A 1,255-nucleotide genomic window follows, 5' to 3' on the forward strand; every position below is an offset into this window, starting at 1 on the left:
CACTCACCACTCACCACCACCACCACTCACCACCACCACCACTCACCACCACCACTCAATCACCACCACCACTCACTCACCACCACCACTCAATCACCACCACCACTCAATCACCACCACTCAATCACCACCACCTATGCTGCTGGGAGGCGGGGAGGGGAGTTATCCCGGTCTAAACCGGATCGCACCGAGGCGGCACCCAAGCGCAGGAGGGAGCGGACCGGGGGTACCAGCCCGAGGGACCAAGCAATCGCCCGTTTTCCTCGGCCAAACCCAGCCTCCCTCTCCAAAAATCCACTTAAAACACGGGCGGAAGCGACACCTCCCTTCTCCCCAGCGCTGCCTTCGTTCCTCCTCTCTACTTAGGCTCGGCTTTTCCGCCTCTGAGATTTTATAACCGAGGTGCGGCTTAACTAAACTCCGCTCCTGGCTCCCAGGACAGACGGGGCCAAGCGGATTCTTTCCCCGTGGCTCGGTGCCGCGCCAGATCCACGCTTGAAGGTTAAAAATGAACGTAGGATCCGGCTGCGTCAACCCAACAGCCCCAAAAATCACCAATTCCTGGGATTTTTTCCCCCCCCCGCCATTCACCTCATTTTGCAATATTTCTGTGTTTTCCAACGCGGAGGGAGCGTGGAAGCCCGGATCCTTACCTTTAAAAGGATCCGGCTTCTGTTTTGTGCCCTCTTTCTCCGTCAGCTCCTGGCGTCGCTTCTCGATTTTCTTATTCCTGTTGACGATGTATTCCTGGGAAGGGAAAAGGCCAAAACCTCGCCGTCCGTCCTCGCGACGCAGCCGCGAAAGGCTCGCAAGGGACGCGGAAATCCACGGGGACGACCGCGGTTGGTGAATTAATCAGGCAAGGCAGGCGTTTCCCACCCCCCCACCATGTTATTTCTACCAGAGCAAGAGCCGGAAAAATCCGAATGGGAGCCAGACAGAAGCCTGCTTCCACATCACCATCGGATTTATTGTGGGAAACCCCAAATCCTTGGAAAATGCCCCCAAAATGGAAATGCTGGTCATGCACAAAATGAAACGACGCCGCTCTCATCCCTCCTTCCTCAGCTCCAGAGGCGCGGACGGCCAAGACCTCTGGGATATTCATTTGGGGCCTTTCTGTTCAAATTCGGCCAATTAACGTTCCCTCCCAAGAGGGAAACCTGGGAGAAACGGCGTCACGCCACGTGATGTCAGCGGGTGATGCGTTAACAAGTGGTGATGCAAGCGTGACGCAAGGTGGATGAGTTTGTAA

At 56.0% G+C, this 1,255-nt stretch overlaps 1 protein-coding gene across 1 annotated transcript in view; it reads right to left on the reverse strand.

Annotated features, from left to right (window-relative positions):
• AKAP8 (A-kinase anchoring protein 8) overlaps nt 1-1,255 on the reverse strand; it is a gene marked incomplete at its 5' end in the record, with an annotated part of 31,132 nt that overhangs the window by 15,582 nt on the left and 14,295 nt on the right. The window contains one exon of the mRNA XM_035896786.1: nt 654-747. Within this exon, the coding sequence (XP_035752679.1) occupies nt 654-747 (94 nt within the window). The remainder of the gene's footprint in view (nt 1-653; nt 748-1,255) is intronic.

Source organism: Egretta garzetta, unplaced genomic scaffold (assembly GCF_000687185.1).
Source record: "Egretta garzetta isolate BGI_Z169 unplaced genomic scaffold, ASM68718v1 scaffold576, whole genome shotgun sequence".
Taxonomy (NCBI): domain Eukaryota; kingdom Metazoa; phylum Chordata; class Aves; order Pelecaniformes; family Ardeidae; genus Egretta; species Egretta garzetta.